This window comes from Nyctereutes procyonoides, unplaced genomic scaffold (assembly GCF_905146905.1).
Source record: "Nyctereutes procyonoides isolate TBG_1078 unplaced genomic scaffold, NYPRO_anot_genome, whole genome shotgun sequence".
Lineage (NCBI taxonomy): Eukaryota > Metazoa > Chordata > Mammalia > Carnivora > Canidae > Nyctereutes > Nyctereutes procyonoides.
In genome coordinates this window covers 20,340,328-20,355,029 of record NW_026575135.1, presented here as the reverse complement: position 1 = coordinate 20,355,029, position 14,702 = coordinate 20,340,328, and the positions used below count along the sequence as shown (strand labels likewise).

At 44.1% G+C, this 14,702-nt stretch overlaps 1 protein-coding gene across 4 annotated transcripts in view; it reads left to right on the top strand.

Moving 5' to 3' along the window:
• Window positions 1–14,702, top strand: part of FRMPD1 (FERM and PDZ domain containing 1) — a 143,308-nt gene that overhangs the window by 118,516 nt on the left and 10,090 nt on the right. For all 4 annotated transcript variants that reach the window (XM_055302276.1, XM_055302278.1, XM_055302275.1 and 1 more), the window contains 7 exons: window positions 545–652; window positions 4,751–4,846; window positions 9,246–9,371; window positions 10,247–10,366; window positions 11,368–11,504; window positions 12,605–12,731; window positions 12,852–12,947. In XM_055302276.1, the coding sequence (XP_055158251.1) occupies window positions 545–652; window positions 4,751–4,846; window positions 9,246–9,371; window positions 10,247–10,366; window positions 11,368–11,504; window positions 12,605–12,731; window positions 12,852–12,947 (810 nt within the window). The remainder of the gene's footprint in view (window positions 1–544; window positions 653–4,750; window positions 4,847–9,245; window positions 9,372–10,246; window positions 10,367–11,367; window positions 11,505–12,604; window positions 12,732–12,851; window positions 12,948–14,702) is intronic.

The window sequence follows — 14,702 nt, the reverse complement described above, 5'->3', positions numbered from 1 at the left end:
GAGAAGAGCAAAGAGGGGCCAAGGATCAATCACAAGAGTTAGAGCTTCAGGGAGCCCTAGAGGTATTCAGATCCAACTCTCACATTGTACACAGGAAGATGAAAGGCCCCAGAGGAATGATAACTTGGCCAAAGTCATGTCACACAGAGTTATTTTGTTCACACACACACACACACACACACACACACACACATGTGGTCTTATTCCATGAGAATTTGTGTTTGAGGTAGTTCTTACAATTTCACAACTGTTTAGTAACAGAACTTGGGTATTCTTGTTCACAAGCCAGTTCTTGCTTCATCATACACAACCATTTACCACCATATTGAATCCTCGACTGTCCTCAGACACATAAGAACATTGTCTGGGTTGGGATTCCTAAATTTCATGAAGAGATCTTTAGTGGGACTATCCTTCTCTGTGGGTTTTAATTGAGTCCTCAATAGTTGTCAGGTTTATCACTTTTGTTTTTAAGAAGTGAGAAGATGTGTACTGGCTTTTACAAAAGTCCTGATCTCAAATGTGTCATGTTCATATTTTGCAGGGAGTCCCCAAGTCATCCTTCTTGACTGAGGAGAAGAGAGCCAGGCTAAAGACCAACCCCGTGAAGGTGCACTTTGCTGAAGAAGTGCTTGTCAGTGGACACAGCCAGGTACGTCACTAGTCAAGGGGTTGAAATCACTCTTCATGAAGCGGGGGAGCTGCCTCCTGGTACTTACCTCTTTGAGATTCTGGAATCTTGCAGCACAGAGAGGATACCAAGGGAGTGCAATAGGTGTGCTAAAGACTCTGAGCACCCTCAATAAGTTACCTGCTGACCATGGACAGGGAGAGCTAGGAAGAAAAACACTGGGTGTTTCTCTTTTATTCTGTGACTGAATTCTCACCCATGAAATGTCAACAAGCTCCAAATGCTAATTTCTCATTTTGGCCTTGAACTTAGTGTTGCTTCCATATTGATAGTGATGGTTGTGATGAAGATTGCTTCCCCCTACCCCAGAACCTATTTTGTATTGAACTTCTATTATATGTTTTTGTTGTTGTTGTTGTTGTTGTTGTTGTTGTTTTTTATGATAGTCACACACACAGAGAGAGAGAGAGAGAGGCAGAGACACAGGCAGAGGGAGAAGCAGGCTCCATGCACCGGGAGCCCGATGTGGGATTCGATCCTGGGTCTCCAGGATCGCGCCCTGGGCCAAAGGCAGGCGCCAAACCGCTGCGCCACCCAGGGATCCCTGAACTTCTAGTATATGAACCTAAACTTTTGGGGTACATAATCCTTCATCATCATGATACCCTGGAAAGGAGGTATTTTAACATGAGAGGAAGCAGAGGCTTGGAGAAATTAAGAGAATTAACCTCTGAGACCGCATAGCAAAAAAAAATATATGAGCCCAGGTCTATGTGACTTCAGTTTTTTTGTTTTCCACTGTAACATCCTGTCTAGTCTTTTGATATGGAGATGTCCAGGATTGAGAGTTCAGAGGACAAATTTGAAAAGGGAAAGTATTGGCTGGAGTTTGATGTTTTTAATGTTGACTATTGGATTAAAGACTCGTTTATACATAGTTTACCCATTTTCTTCCCAGTGGTCTGAAACTATTGCCATTCTGAACTCAGCAATCAATATTAGACTTTGAAACTTTCAGGTCAGAGCTTATCCTTATATGGTCTCCTTGCTGTAGAGACCAGCAGATGGAGGAGTCATGGCCATTTTAACAAAGGGTCCAGGTGATCTGGTTCACATCTGCCAAGCCCTTATTGTCTATATCACCTGCTACTTAACAGACTGTACCTTCATTAGACCTGAGAGTGGAAGGTGGATTTGTTCATGAACGGGCCAAAGGGAGGCCTAATGCATTAGAAAAGACCTGAGGCCCTGTCACCCAGCCATGCTTGTGTCTCTGTGTGTCCATGTTTGTGGAAGTGGATTGAACCTCTTTAGCAAATTAAATTTAGATTCAGTGTGTGTTTTTAAGACTAATGCACAGTGATGAGAAGTAGGGGCTAGAACCACCTCACAGGACAGGTAGAGAATAAGAGTTCTGCAGGTGTGAACCCAATCACTTGGAGCCTGTGTTAAAATGTGTACCATCCCCCACTTGCTGGTATTGTGAGAAGACCAGGTGAGGACAGGTTTTGACCTCAACTGGCTACAAAAATTTGATCAGAGTTTGGGGAGAGGTGGAAGTTTAGAGAAAGAGAATGCTAAAAATGTGTCTCTGGGGACACTTGCAGGTCAGAGCACGAAGTCTCTGTATCAGGCGCATAAGGCAGAGAGAGCAAAACCAATGGGAGTTCATCACTGTGACCTACTTATTCATCCTTTCAAATGTTTAAAAATGATAAAACTGGGGCACTGCGGTGAATCAGTTGGTTAAGTGTCTGACTCTTGGTTTTAGCTCAGGTCATGATCTCAAGAGTAGTGGGATCAGTTCCACTTCAGGTTCTGTCTGCACTCAGTAGGGAGTTTGCTGGAGATTCTCTCTCCCTCTGCCTCCCTGCCCTATTCTCTCTCTCTCTTTCTCAAATAAACAAATAAATGTTTTTTAAAAATGAATAAAAGTTGGGGATCCCTGGGTGGCTCAGCGGTTTGGCTCCTGCCTTTGGCTCAGGGCGCAATCCTGGAGTCCCAGGATCCAGTCCCGCATCATCGGGCATGGAGCCTGCTTCTCCCTCTGCCTGTGTCTCTGCCTCTCTCTCTCTCCCTCTCTCTCTCTCTCTCTCTCTAGATATATATATATATCTAGAGAGAGAGAGAGAGAGAATGAATAAATATAAATAAATTCATATTCATTTATTCATATATAATTTATTCATATATAATGAATAAATAAATAAATAAATCTTTTTAAAAAATGAGTAAAAGTTGATAAAATTGGTTATTAACCTTTTCCCCTGAAAGCAGGATAAGACCCCAGAAGAATTCAAAATAGTAAGCTAACATTTGCAAAATGCTTAACTTTGCTAACAGTTAAAGAAATGCAAAGGAAAATATTAGGAAGTGCCACTTTACACCTAGTAACCAAGCATAAATAAAGAAAAAAATGTAAGTCCTGATGCTGATGAAGTAGCCACAGTCATGCACTAACTGGTGGCTTTGTAATTTGGTTTCATCTGTTTTTGTGTGTGGGAGGGGAAACAAAACATGAGTACCATAAAAAAAATGGCCCAAGGATCACATTCCTATTAATTTAGTCTATAAAATAATTTAAATGCAAAAATCCATGTGTTCAAAGTACCTATGGTACTGACATATAAAATAGAAAAAAATCTTTGAAAAGAATGCTCAATGTCTAGGGCCAAGAGTAGTTAAATCAATTCTGATATTTCAAATCCATAGAAAATCATGAGTCCATTAAAATTACAAACATTAAACCTCTAGGAAAAAGTATATGAAATACATGTTGAGTAAAAATGAAGATAGAAATTGTGTATGTTCTATTATTGCCACTCTCTAAAAACGATTTACAGGTATAGATAAAAATTGGAAGAAGCCTTAAAGAAAAGTAAATGGTGGTAGTTATGTGATGCTGTTGTGGACATATTTTTTGGAAATCCCAAATAATAAAGTCCCAAAGAAGAAATTTTGCCTTTGGGAAATCCAAAGATGAAGGTCATTCTAAATACCCAAAACCAGAGAAGTGAGATGAGAGCAGAGCCAGCAGTTTGCAATCCCTCATCCCAGATTATGAAGCAGCACTGTGATCTGAACTTTACCTCCTTTTTCTTTCACAAAAAGACTTTTTTTTTTTAAATTATAGAGAGTGATGAGTATGAGTCTTACCTAAAAGATACAAGTGCCCTTACAGTTAGAAGATACAAAATTCTCATCTAAAGCAGACTGTCAGATTTTTTTGGAAAAGGATGATAGGCTTCTCTATCCAAATGGGCTTTATACCCAAACTCTTTGCAGAGACTAAAGCGGGGGCAGTTTGAGCTCAAATCTTGGGGACTCTAGAGCTTCTTACTCACTGATTCTGGAGGATACCAATCCCAAGAGCCCTTTTTATTTGCAGCTAAATACTCAGAGGTCACTCTTTATGAGGGCCAGCTCTAGGGGGATTCCTAAGCCCAAAGGGAATCTGCCCTCCCCCACCCCAGGAAGTCTGGCTGGCATGGGGTTACCACACAGATGAGTCCCATGCCTGCTTCCCAAAAAGACCTTCCAAGAGTGGTTGAATCCCTTAGGAGATTCTGCAAGTCTGGGGCGATGGTTTGGATGAATGAAGGTGGGAGCAGCCCTCTGCACTTTGATGATGCTTCACTACAGGGAATGAAGCAGGAAAATGGTGGCAGGGAGGGAGGAGCTCTGAGGGAGCTTCCCACCCCAGTCAGCCCCCTAGCCCCACCAGGAAAGGCCCTCTGGGGAGAGTGTACATGCTTGTCTCTGATTTATTAAATTGTATCACATAAGGGTAGCAACCAAAGGTATTGAGGTTGCAGCTGATGGTTGTGAGACCTCATTTGGACTCACGCAGTGCCATGGGTATGCTCGTGACCGGGCTCACTCTTCTCCACCATCTCATATCTGACACTTTTAGTGGATATTCCTGGAACAAAGCATGCCTGTCTCTGTGTGGCATAGACCTGGTCCACTGGAGGAATTTCCAGATGCCAAGAATCAACCACTCCATAGTGAGGAAGTTAGGATCCTGCTCTCCACACCCAGCAGGGCCAGGGGAGCTGAGGACTTGTCACACCCAGGGAAAGGAAAGGCCAGTTTCAACACTACTCTTGTGTTTTCCAGGGTAATTCTCTGCTGTGTATGCCCAACGTGCTCAAGCTGTACTTGGAGAATGGACAGACCAAAGCTTTCAAGTTTGAGGCAAACACAACTGTGAAGGTATTAAGAGTAAACTTGAGTTTCTCTCCCAGTGAGAATTTGCTGGCTCCCGGGACTCCCAGGTATCCTGCCCTGCAGCTGCCTTGGTGTTCCTGTAACCATTTTGGCCTGAGTACCTGCCATAAACCAAGCACTGTGTTACCTCATTAATTGTACAACCATCCAGCAAGATGTATTTTTATCACCATCTTCCAGGGGAGGAAATGAGGGCTCAGAGGGATGAAGTACCCAAGGTCCTATGACAACTTGTAAGCCTTCATTCATCCTTGACCTCTGGGCTCCCTGCCTCTTGTATGTGACTCCACCTGCTACCAGAGACTAGTGCAGCTAAAAACTAAAGCACCATGTCAGAGCAGGCCCACACATCTGCATATTCTGTTCTGGGTTGAAGTCAGTTCAACTTATATTTAACAGGTACCTCCATATGAGGGAGATACTCCAGGGTGGGGAGAGGGGTACAAACTAGGTAAAGGGTAGTTTTGTCTTCCAGAAACTTACAGTCTTGTTGAGGGAGGTTAGACATTCAAGGAGCTCCCGGAAGTCCAGAGCAGGATGAAATAAGAGCTGCAAAGAGAGGGACAAGGAAGTGTGCTCTGCATGCCAGGGAAAGAGCACCATCTGCTTCTTTCTGTCAGTATGTCAGAGGAGGCTTTGTAAAAAAAGCTGGACCTGAGCTGAGCTTTGAAGGGCAACCAAGAGCTCAACAGGGGAAGGTGGGGGACAGGGCTGTTGGTGGGGGTTGGAGGGTACACGTCAGTCTGAGGAAGTTATATGTCCTAATGTGAGAACCAGTAAGGCAAATGTTGCCCAGGAAGTAGTAATCTTTCCTACGGGACTGGAGCATAGGCCATTTTCTTGTGGGAGGAGTGGGAGTTGGCAAGGCTAGCTGTGGAGGGTGTTGAATGACAGGAAACAGAGTTTGGATTTTATTCACAGAGAGTGAGGGACAGCGCAATGGCTTCTGAATGAGGGAGTAGACTGTGTTAGAGCGAGGCTCCAATGAAGAAGCAAATAAAGGGTGTTCAGGTGAGCCAGTGCATCTATAGGTAATGGATGGTAGCCAAGACACGCACACGTGCACACACACACACACACACTCTCTCTCTCTCTCTCTCTCATTCTTTCTCTCTCATGTACTCCTCCCACACACACATACATGCACCAGCCAGTGTTCCTCTCTGTCACTTTCATTTGGCAATTCCCAGAGCTGTTCCAAATGCCCTATCCCAGTCTTCCCTCAGCATGACTTAGGAGAAGCCAGAGAAAGCCTCTCTGGAGCTGAAAAGCCCTTACTCAGAGAAGGAAGAGGAGAGAAGAATGGATTTGTTAAGCATTTACTACATGCCTGCTCTCCCAGGCACTTCCTTATGTACTATCTCATTTAATGCCCCCAGTAACCTTGTGAAGTGACAGGTGTTATCCCCATTTTGCAGATGAGAACAGAGGCCCAAGAGACCTCCAAATTGTCAAGGTCAGCTAGCTCATAAGTGGCTTCAAACCTGGTCTGTTTCTGGACCCTGCCCTGGACCTTCCCACACACTATCCTGCACCAAAGTTTTGCAAATGAATTAGACAAGGTTTCTACTTCTGCCATCTTTGATCCAAGTGCATTGGAATGGAAGGGATGATTTATTTAAAGTGAGTCCCACTTTGGTGGCCAAAAAGACTTGGAGAGGATTTATAATAAAAGCACACACCATTAGATCCCAGATGATAGAGTTGGAGAAATGGGTGAGTTTTTAGCTGGTATAATACTGGTTACATTTACTTATATATGGTAACCAAATTTTTTTAAAGATTTTATTTATTTAAAAAATATTTTATTTATTTATTCATTAGAGACAGAGAGAGAGAGAGAGAGAGAGAGAGAGAGAGGCAGAGACACAGGCAGAGGGAGAAGTAGGCTCCACGCAGGGAGCCCGATGTGGGTCTCGATCCCAGGACTCCAGGATCACACCCTGTGCAAAGCTTTCCCACAAAGGCAGGCACTAAACCTCTGAGTCACCCAGGGATCCCTATAGGAACCAAATTTTTTAAAGCAAATCTTTTAGTTCTTTATGACAGAAAGGGCAGGGGGAGATATAAACAAATCCTGTGGGTCAGACAAAGGAAAAATCACCATCCATTCATAATTGACTTCTCTTCCCAGCTCCCTTACCAAGAGAAGCAGAGTCCCTACATTAGAAAACCCTCTTTCTCTAAGTCAAGAAAAATAATACGACATTCGATACAGTGAACAGTTGTGTGCCTGCAAAGCTGTCAGTGACACAGCAATACATATACCAGGTCACACCTAAGGGGAGCCCAGAGACTTGGGGTGGGGCTGGGGGCAAGAGGGGAGACCTGGGGATAACTCAGCATGAACTGAGGAAAGTGCAGTGTGCTCAGGAATGGGCCCCTGAGTGGTATGTGAAGACAGTGTCCCAGGCATGGGGAATGGCACCAACAAACACCCAAAGATGGGAACGTTTGACAAGAGTAGAGGGCTTGTGAGCGGAAGGCATTGGAAGAGGCAGCAGCAGAACAAGTGGGAGAAGTTGATTGACACCTGATACCCGAGAGCTTTGAGTATTAAGCTGAGGAGTTGGGATTTGGGCTAGCCCGGCTGGGGGTGGGGGGGGGTGCCTGACTATTCTTTAGCAAGGAAGCACAATCAGTATACAGTCAGTCCTAGGCTTAGACAGCTTTCTGTAGGTCAGAGGTCAGCAAACTTTTTCTGTAAGGGGACAGATAGTAAATATTTCAGGTTTTACAAACTGTAGGGTCTCTGTCACAGTTACTCAACTCTGCTATTGTAACAAATGGACATAGCTGTGCTCCCATATAACTTTAATTACAAAAGCGAGCAGTGGGCTAGATTTGACCTCTGAGCTATAGTTTTCCAACCACTGCTCTAGATGCAAGTGGAGGTCAGATGGTGGTAGGGTGGTCAATAGGATCCCACTCTATACAGCGGAGGAATGTCTGAGCTCAGACTACACTAGACATAGGAGGATGGAGAGGGGGATGGAGTCAGGAATTGGGCTCTCCATCAAGGCCAATTTAAAGCAAACATTAGATAATGTTGAGTTACAGAAGCAGATAGATTCTTCAGGACTTAATCCCTGATGCATTATGCATTCTGCTTGATAGAGCAAGCAGAAAGAGGATTCAGAATGGGGGGTCATGAGGAGCGAGTAGCACCTGAAACTTTGGCAACTACTAACCTGAGCTGCCAGCAGGACTTCTCTGATGAGTCTGTGATGATTATTTATTTGCTGAGTGAAAGTTTACTGAATGCCATTGAATGCCACGCTCTGGAGATCTAATGGAGCACAAAACAGACAAGGTTCATATTCTCAGGAGTTTACCATCTAGTGGGTGAAAGATAGGAAGCAAGAAAACAACTATTAGCAGCTTGCATGTATTGAACACTTGTCATCTACTAGGTACTATTCTAAGTGCCTTCAGTGGGGAAATTAACACACACAACAGCCCCATGAGATAAGTGTTATTATTACCATTTTACGAATGAAAACAGTGAGGCATAGAGAGAGTAAGGAATTTAACCAGGGACACACAACTAGTAGTGGTAGTCTGGCTCTAGAACCCAGTCACTTAACTTTACTATCTATTATTAAAGAATATACCTGTTATTGAAGCACATAATATTAAATATTGATGAGGGAAATGAACAGGACCCTCAGACAGAGAATGGCCCGGGCAATCACATTTAGATGCAGTGACTAGAGAAAGCCTCTCCGAAGAGAGGGAAACATCCTTGTGAAGAGTAATGGGAAAAGTGTGCCAGATAGAGGAACAGCATGGGCAAATGCCCTGTGGCAGCAAAGACTTTGTGATGACAAAGGCTGCTATAGTGAAGGAGGGGAACGTGGCATGGCAAACTCTAATGGCACAGCAGTAATCATCATTCCATGCTATCAGCCACTCTGAGGCATAGGCATCATTATCCTCCATTTTGCAGGAAGAAACTGAGGCTGAGAAATGTTAGATTGATTTCCCAGTTGCAGAGTGGTGGGCTTCTGTCGGTTAGCAGTTGAAGATGCAGATATCCCAGCAAGAGGATGAATCCAGAGATGTTGAAGAGAGGCAGAAGCCCCAGCACATGGCTTCAGCCTTCCAATAAAGCAAGTCAGGATGGCTGTCTGGGTGGTGCTGGAGCCCCAAGGAGAGGGGGAACAATGGGTATGGGGCCATGAAAGGCGATGAGAAGTCCCACGTGCAGTTTGTGATTGTTTGGCCACCTAAATTGGCAGTGGATCCTGTCAGCACAGGCTTTTTTCTCCCCAGCTACACCGAGGAGCATAGAGAAGATCGAGGAGGTCCCCCTTGCTCTGTGCCTGAACACAAAGTCCTGCCTACCCCTCAGGTGACCCTTATGCCTCTCTGTGCCTGGCAGGACATCATCCTCACCGTGAAGGAGAAGCTGTCCATCCGAAGTATGGAGTACTTCGCACTGGCCCTGGAAGAGCAGTACAACATCTCACGGCTACACCTGCTGCACGAGGAGGAGCTCATCCAGCAGGTACACCTGTTCCTTGTGAGGAGATCCTGGCTGGGCAAACCACATCCCTCAGCCAGAACCTTCAGGGCTAGGTCTCAGCACCTCTGCAGTTTTGACCCACTTTCTCGTGCCCTCACTCAGCCTGGGGATAACAGGGCAAGAATCAGGACTGATTTTCACATCAGTATGTGGGTATGTGGGAATTCCATTTCACAGATATGGAGACAGTGACTTTGAAAGATAAGGTCACTGAGTGGAGGCAATGAAACCAATAGAACCCCATCTTTTTGCCTCCAGCACTGAAGACCTTTGAGAAGTCAGGGAAGCATTTGTTGCTGGGTTTAAGCCCTTTTTTGTGAGACTTACTCCCTGAACTGGTCCCTGATGGATGGATAGGGCACAGTCCGTCTATACAACTCAGTCTTTCAGCCATTCAGTGATTTGGTGTACCAAATTTTTAATGCTTCTATTCCATTGACATTGAAAAAGAAAATCAAATGAGATCCTCAAGATAGTTGAAGTAGAAAAGAAAAGTGAGGTGTATAATATTAAAACAATGTATATGATACTATTATTTATGGAAGAGAAAATAATACACATATGTAGAAGCAAATATACACATAGACTATCTCTGAAAAGGCATTGAAGACCTGCGAGCAGATTTCTTTTGGAAAGGGAAGCAACTTGACGGGGTCAGTGAGAAACTTTACTTTTTGAGCCTTTTACATTTTATACCCATGGGAAAGTCGGCAACAAAGGTCTGCAGCTGTCTTGGGAAGCACTAAAATTGAAGTCTCTGGGGACTTTATTATCTTTCTTTTTTTAAATTGCTTTGTGGAATAGCTACAGAACAAAGGCGATTAAAAGATTAACCGTATCTCCCTTACCCATTGTAGGTGGTAGAAAGGGAGGAGTCACATGACTACCGCTGCCTCTTTAGGGTGTGTTTTGTTCCCAAGGACCCCCTGGACCTCCTGAAAGAAGACCCTGTGGCCTTTGAATACCTCTATCTGCAGGTGACTGGTCTGCTCTTCCTAAAATAACTGGTTTCTCAAAGATGGCACGTTGGGTTATTTTGAACATGAGCTTAAGGCAATTAAGCAACTCCCTGGTAGGGATTATCTTTATCAGAAGGAGAGAGGCCTGATTATCCCTCGAAATTCCCTTTCCATCACTGAATTGCTATGTTAGGAGATTTGCTATGTATTAATGAAATTTAGGCTTAGTCCTCAATGTGGATGATACATTTTCTACTGCCACTTATTTTTTTTTAAGATTTTATTTATTTATCCATGAGAGACAGAGAGAGGCAGAGACACAGGCAGAGGGAGAAGCAGGCTCCCCTCGGAGAGCCCGATGCAGGACTCGATCTCATGACTCCTGGATCACAACCTGAGCCAAAGGCAGACACTCAACTACTGAGCCACCCAGGCATCCCTCTACTACCATTTAGAGCTTCGGTTTTTATTGCTACAAGGGGCATTAGTGCTTTGAAGCCTTATTTTAGAAATGATGAAACGGAGTCTTGGGAAGTCACATGATCTGCCTGGGTCATGCATTTGGTGGCAGAGCCTTGGTGTTCCCCCAACTCTGCCTGCTTGGGTGAGATTTATCACATCACTTTTATATTGATAAAAAAAGAGTTATTTGGGAGGCATTACCATTTTACAATTGAGGTAACTCAAACTAGGTGGATTAACTTGTCCAAATCTTACAGAAATGGTGGCAGCAAATAATGACAACAACACTACTGTATATTTGTATAATGCTGTGTCCTGATGCCTGCTTTCATATGTTACCTAATTTAAACCTCACAGAAACCATGGAAGATAAACTTAACTATCTTCATTTAGCAGTGGGTAGAGTCTTAGTTCAGTGTTCAGAATCTTAGTAAATTAACCAAGGTCACACAGCCAGGAATTGGCAGAGCCAGGTCTCAAAGCTTTTTTCCTAAAAGAACTAGGAACACAATCCATCTATTCTTGTCTCCCAATTCCTCTGATGTAATCTCTTCTAGAGCTGCAGCGATGTGCTCCAGGAGCGCTTTGCTGTAGAAATGAAATGTAGCTCTGCGCTCCGACTCGCAGCCCTGCACATCCAGGAGCGGATCTACGCATGTGCTCAGCCACAGAAGATCTCTTTGAAGTACATAGAGTGAGTGGCAGGGGACTTCTAGGTCCCATCAACAGCAGCTGTGTTGCATTTATAACTTGGCTGGCCCCTGGCCAGGATGGGCAGGTTCCACAGAAAGCTGATACTTGACTACCTACCCGTCTGTCCATTGTCTTTCCATCCATTTCCCTCCCGAATGTCTCTGACCCACCCCACCTCCTCCAGATGTCAGAATCTGGCGGCTCCCTCTAGGGCAGAAGCCAACTGCAGATGGAAGGACATAGGATCCCTTTGTAAATTCCCAGGTCTTGAGAGAATGTCTTGGAAATCAGTTGACAATGTCCATGTAAAGCTCTCCTGAGGGCAGAAGTTCCTTGGAAATTAATTTTGTGTGAACCGGTTGTGTTGCATTGTATTCTTTAAGGACAGTTTCAAGTCCTCAGATTTCAACACCACCTGATGCTTAGCATAAGTTTTCATTTTGCTCTGGGCAGCATCAACCAGGTTTGCTAACCCACTCACCAAATCTCAGCTCTGTCCTGTCTGGACATGAAAATCAATCAGGGAATCATATTTAAAAAATAAAACAGATCCTTGGCTCTGTTCCTAAGGTACTGGGTCAAACCTCTAGGAACTGGAACCTGAGAATCTATATTTTTATCCATTTTTTGGGGGAATTTTGAGGCTGTGAGGCTGGTACCATTCAGAAGCATGGCCTCAGGGATTCACAGGTGCTGTGTGTTGCCTCGTTGAGAGTGTTATACATATGTGATCATTATTTCTCACATATACTGTAGGGAAAAGGATTGAGATCTGTTCTGATTAATAGAATATCATACCACACCAAAAGTAATCAGCTCCCAGAAAGATAAGCGGGGTTAACTCCTGAATGGGTGTGGTTTTATGGAGAGAGTGTATGTGTATTACATATTTATAAATGTGATATTTAATACACAAATTTATGAATATATTTTATATATATTTACATTAACATGTATATATAGATATATCTATCTTCTGTTGAAAAAGAAGCTCATGATTGCAGCATTCTATGAACACTAAGTTCCTGAATCAAATGTAATTATGCTCTTCATTAGAGCCAAGTATACTGTAAAAATGGTATCTCCAATATCTCATGGCAGGAAGGACTGGGGAATAGAGAACTTTATATCTCCAACTTTACTCCGAAACATGAAAGGCAAAGACATCAAGAAAGCTATTAGCTTCCACATGAAGAGGAACCAGAATTTGCTGGAACCCCGACAAAAGGTAATGTTGTGGCCTCTGCTGACACCAACACTACCCCCCACCCCAGGGAAAGCATTTTCAACATTGCGTGGATTTTAGGCAAGTGAATAACTCTAAAGTCTTTTTTTCCCTCTATTTAAGCAACTTATATCTGCTGCCCAACTACGTTTAAATTATCTACAGATCCTTGGGGAACTCAAGACATATGGTGGAAAAATCTTTAATGCTACTCTAATGGTATGTATTATAGAAATGTGGACCCCCCCACTCTTTTTTAAGATTTTATTTATTCATGAGAGTCACAGAAAAAGAGGCAGAGACACAGGCAGAGGGAGAAGCAGGCTCCTCAGAGGGAGCCCGATGTGGGACTCCATCCCCAAACCCCGGGATCATGCCCTGAGCCAAAAGCAGACCCTCAACCACTGAGCCACCTAGGTGTCCCGACCCCCCACTCTTATAAGAGACTGTAGAAGTCCTCTGAAGATCAGTGTCTTTTAGCCTACGATTCCTGAGTGCCCCATCATATACTAGAATTAGTTTGGGAAGCAAAATATTATACCATCGGGGAGTGTTTATCATGCTTGGTGCCAGCCCTGTGACACATGCTGGGGGAGGCAGAACTCAGTAAGACGTGATGGCCACCCTCAATGAAGCAAGGTACCCAACAGACCAAGTGAGGCCATGAGAAAGGCACAGGACTGTTTCTGTAGTCTGAGACTGAGTCTGAAGACAGAGGGTACCACTGCTAGCTTCGGGTTGAATATGGAAAGGAGAAGGGATTAGGGAAAAGCAGGAAGGTTGGATTTGGCCAGATTTCAGTATGGAGGAAAGGCATTCTGAGGGATGGGAAGTGTACACAGTTTACTCTGGTACTTTGAGTATATGAAGGTGAAGAGGAAGACTTGGAGATTGTGAAAAGGGGATGAGAATGTTAGATTGACAGCTGGGCTGGGATCCTGATTGTTCAGAAGGGAAGAACTGAGGGTGAATCTGAGAAGGGAAAGGAGAAGCGAAAGAGTCCTCTGCTCCATTACTCATTCCTCCCCCAGCCTGCTTTCTGGAGCCTTAAGCCTAAAGTTCTATGCATCGCAGCCGTCCATGACTGGTGGGCTGCGGCCTACAGGGACTCTCCCCCGCTGCACTGTTCAGACAACCCCAGACTCCTCCTGCACAAAACCAGACAATTTGCCCATTTGAAGGTTTTTCAATATATTAACAAAGCTCCTTTCAGTGTATTTGGTGTGCTTCTCAGTCATTTACAGTGATGGGGCAGTTTAATCAGGTGGAAAAAGAGAATCAATGTTTGGAGAGAAAGGAAGAGCATCAGATAGTTGGGAAAGGGAAAAATAGTTGAGTCTTTGTACAAGTAAGGTGACAAAAAGGTGGACAAGAGACTAAATCACAGAAAGGAAGACTTGAAGATACAAGAAAAACTTCTATGTTTCCAATGGGCTAGTCCTGTCCCCTCCCCGCTGTCAAGTTCCTGTCCCCAGCCTCCCTTTACTTTTTCCTATCTAGGGTGAGAACTGGTAATGGGAGAAGAAGCCAGCCCCCATTGAACTGGCTCAGGGTGCTTGCTGGGTGCAAGGATGCCACCAACTGTAGATAAATAGACTCTTGTCAGGAAACTTAATGTGAATATGATACTTGGATACAAATAATTGCAGTTAGAAGTGGCAGCTCAGTGCTATCAGAGCAGTACAGAGGCTGTGGTATGGGAACAACACAAAGGAAAAAGACTACTCTGGCTGGAGGAGATAGATCAAGCAGTTGCTTTCCATAGGCAGTAGATTTTGATGGAAGCTTTTAAAGAAGGGTCAGGATTTCAGTAGGGCACAGCATGAATATGGGCACATAGGTATGAAAGCACAGGTTGTGTTTATGGAACAGGTAATGGGGTCCCATGGTCTGGCTCTCTGTTGTGAAGCGTCTTATAGGAGACACGTAGATACTCTTTTAGTTGTAGATAGGGCCCAGATTGGGCTCTTGCCT